Source organism: Mizuhopecten yessoensis, unplaced genomic scaffold, assembly GCF_002113885.1.
Source record: "Mizuhopecten yessoensis strain PY_sf001 unplaced genomic scaffold, ASM211388v2 scaffold897, whole genome shotgun sequence".
Lineage (NCBI taxonomy): Eukaryota > Metazoa > Mollusca > Bivalvia > Pectinida > Pectinidae > Mizuhopecten > Mizuhopecten yessoensis.
In genome coordinates, this window is record NW_018403776.1 from 842,184 (window position 1) to 846,101 (window position 3,918).

The 3,918-nt window shown below is 35.3% G+C and overlaps 1 protein-coding gene across 1 annotated transcript in view; it reads left to right on the forward strand.

The window, feature by feature from the left end:
* The first annotated feature begins 1,046 nt into the window (after positions 1-1,046).
* LOC110454059 (methionine aminopeptidase 1-like) overlaps positions 1,047-3,918 on the forward strand; it is a 24,200-nt gene continuing 21,328 nt past the window's right edge. Inside the window, exon 1 of the mRNA XM_021503401.1 lies at positions 1,047-1,181. Coding sequence (XP_021359076.1) covers positions 1,065-1,181 — 117 coding nt within the window. The 5' untranslated portion in view covers positions 1,047-1,064. The remainder of the gene's footprint in view (positions 1,182-3,918) is intronic.

Consider the following 3,918-nt stretch of genomic DNA (forward strand, 5'->3'; position numbering starts at 1 on the left):
GTATCGTCAGCAAAAAGACGAGATAATGAGGAGAGTTCGGTTGAAATGTCGTTAATATAAATCAAGAAGAATAAAGGGCCTAACACTGAACCTTGGGGAACACCGGCGTTTATATTTCTTACAGAAGAATGAGAATCGTGAATAAAGACGGATTGCTTACGCTCAAAAAGATAGTTTGTTATCCAATTAAGAAGACTGCCTGAAATACCATGTTGTTGAAGTTTGTATAAAAGCCCTCTATGCCAAACTCGATCGAAGGCCTTTGAAAAATCACAAAAAGTAAAAGCTATATGTTCATGGTTTTCTAATGCTAACATCATAGAATGGTACATTTCAATGAGTTGATGCGTACAAGAATGATTGGGTAAGAATCCAGACTGAAATTTGTAAGTAAGATTATTAGAGTTAAAAAAGTTGTAAATATGTTTATAGACTACACGTTCAAAAAATTTCCAATTTGTCATTAACAAATGGAGCTATAAGAATCTAATACACGTCCTGTCTTTAGAAAAAAAAAGTCAACTTGAGAGTTATTTTTGGTCAATTTAATAGTTCAATCTTTTTAATACAATTCCGACGCAACTTTTTGACAAACCAACAGTATATACATGTATATTCTTTTTGTCTGGCTATACTTTTGATTCCCCATGCTCAGTGTTATACAACAGTTTTAAATAACACTTCAAAAGTGATAAATTCATTGTTGATTTTTCTTTGTTTTCTTGTAAAAGGGAAATGAAAAGTCATTGGCACAAAAATGGACTTTTATTTTTGAATTCCTGTATGTTTGACAGCAATGCAACCGGAAAAAAACGCAACAAACACAAATAGAAAATGTTAATGCAATGTCAGTTTGAAGCTTGAGCATTTTTTTTGGGGGGGGGGAGGATTAATCGACGATATGAATGACGTCAGATGTGACTAGCGAAATGCTGTTGACTATTCAAGCTAAATAAGCACAAATATAGGTTGCGACAAGAAGCCTCATCGTTGCGAAAAATTATTCGGATCGAACGCGCACTCTAAGAAAGATAACTCTTGTCATTTCCGGTGTTTTGATAAAAATGGCTGCGCCCATTGTAGCACGATTATGTGAAACACCAGGCTGTAGTAAAGATGCCAAATTACAGTGTCCAACATGTATCAAGCTTGGAATTCCAGGATCATTCTTTTGTGCACAGGTTGTTAATGCATTAACGGACTGGATGTAGCAAGTTGATGTTATTGTTAATTCGAACACACGCCCCGGGCTCATAGTCATCTGGCTAGTTTGTAATTTTTCGCATAGTAACCATGCAGTTTTTAAGTTATCCATTTTCATACGGTCACTTTATACGTATTCTTTAATGAGATAGCACATATAGCTTTCTAAGCCTGTTCTGGTACCTTAATGTTTACTTAATTTTACTATATTTATTATAATCTGTATACAGTACAGTTTTAAAGGAACCCTATAGCCAAAAACTCATAACTAACTGTGAGATAAAAAGTTTATTTCTGAATAAATCAATTTCACATATAATGTATGTTCCAGTGTGTCCACCAACTGTTTCCATTTAAACAATAATTGTATACTTAATTACTATAGTATCCTACATATACGCACCAGGTAAAAACAGTGACTAGTTATTTAAGTACAATTTATTGTTATATTATGCCATAGCAAATAATCTCTCTTCTACTTCTAAATGATACTGACCAACAATTTGAAGATTAATATCCAAGGAAGATTAACATGGCAAGAGTTGGATTTTTCTTGTTAGACGGATAGAACAGATTCTCAAACAAAATGAATTGTGTGATTGTTATGTCTATGGAGAAAGAGATAACAGTTTAAAAGTTTAAATTAGCAATAAATACATCAGTATCTTGTGGTTGTGACCCTATCGAGCTACCCATCAAAATTGTTTAGTTTTAACAAATCTTATTAATATTTTTTTTAACACACAAACCATTTAATGCCCAGACATGTATACGTTGGAAGGCTGCCAAGGTTGGGGCCTTCGGGTCAGCCTTCATATATAAATCATGTCCCCGCACAGGAGGGCTCTCACTCACCACACATATATACCATACATCCAAACATGCACATCAATTAAACATGCAGGTAAACACATCTTGATCATTCTTACCTTTCACTCAATAATCCTTATTTTACATGTACATATATCTAATAAATCTAAAATGTTGCATCCTTTCAAACATAGTCACCACACATGTCAATATACACTGAAACATACACCACACATGTCAATATCCACTCAAACATAGTCACCACACATGTCAATATCCACTGAAACATAGTCACCTCACATGTCAATATCCACTCAAACATAGTCACCACACATGTCAATATCCACACTCAAACATAGTCACCACACATGTCAATATCCACACAAACATAGTCACCTCACATGTCAATATCCACTCAAACATAGTCACCTCACATGTCAATATCCACACTCAAAGATAGTCACCACACATGTCAATATCCACTCAAACATAGTCACCTCACATGTCAATATCCACACTCAAAGATAGTCACCACACATGTCAATATCCACACTCAAACATAGTCACCACACATGTCAATATACACTAAAACATAGTCACCACACATGTTAATATCCACTCAAACATAGTCACCACACATGTCAATATACACTCAAACATACACCACACATGTTTATATCCTCTCAAACATAGTCACCACACATGTAAATTTCCACTCAAACATAGTCACCACACATGTCAATATACACTCAAACATACACCACACATGCTTATATCCTCTCAAACATAGTCACCACACATGTTAATATCCACTCAAACATAGTCACCACACATGTTAATATCCACTCAAACATAGTCACCACACATGTCAATATCCACTCAAATATAGTCACCACACATTTCAATATCAAGTCAAACATAGTCACAACACATGTCAATATACACTGAAACATAGTCACCAAATATGTCAATATCCACTCAAAGATAGTCACCACACATGTCAATATCCACTCAAGCATAGTCACCTCACATGTCAATATACACTGAAACACAGTCACCACACATGACAATATCCACTCAAACATAGTCACCACACATGTCAATATACACTGAAACATACACAACACATGTCAATATACACTCAAACATAGTCACCACATATGTCAATATCCACCCAAAGATAGTCACCACACATGTCAATATCCACACAAACATAGTCACCTCACATGTCAATATACACTGAAACACAGTCACCACACATGTCAATATCCACTCAAACATAGTCACAACACATGTCAATATACACTCAAACATAGTCACAACACATGTCAATATACACTGAAACATAGTCACCACATATGTCAATATCCACTCAAAGATAGTCACCACACATGTCAATATCCACTCAAACACAGATGTCAATATACACTGAAACATAGTCACCTCACATGTCAATATATACTGAAACAAAGTCACCACACATGTCAATATCCACACAAACATAGTCACCTCACATGTCAATATACACTGAAACACAGTCACCACACATGTCAATATCCACACACATGTTAATATCCACTCAAACATAGTCCCCCCACATGTTAATATCCACTCAAACATAGTCACAACACATGTTAATATCCACTCAAACCTAGTCACCACATATGTCAATATCAACTCAAACACAGTCACCTCACATGTCAATATACACTCAAACATAGTCACCACACATGTTAATATCCACTCAAACATAGTCACCACATATGTCAATATCCACTCAAACACAGTCACCTCACATGTCAATATCCACTCAAACATAGTCACCTCACATGTCAATATCCACTCAAACATAGTCACCACACATGTCAATATCCACTCAAACATAGTCACCACATATGTCAATAT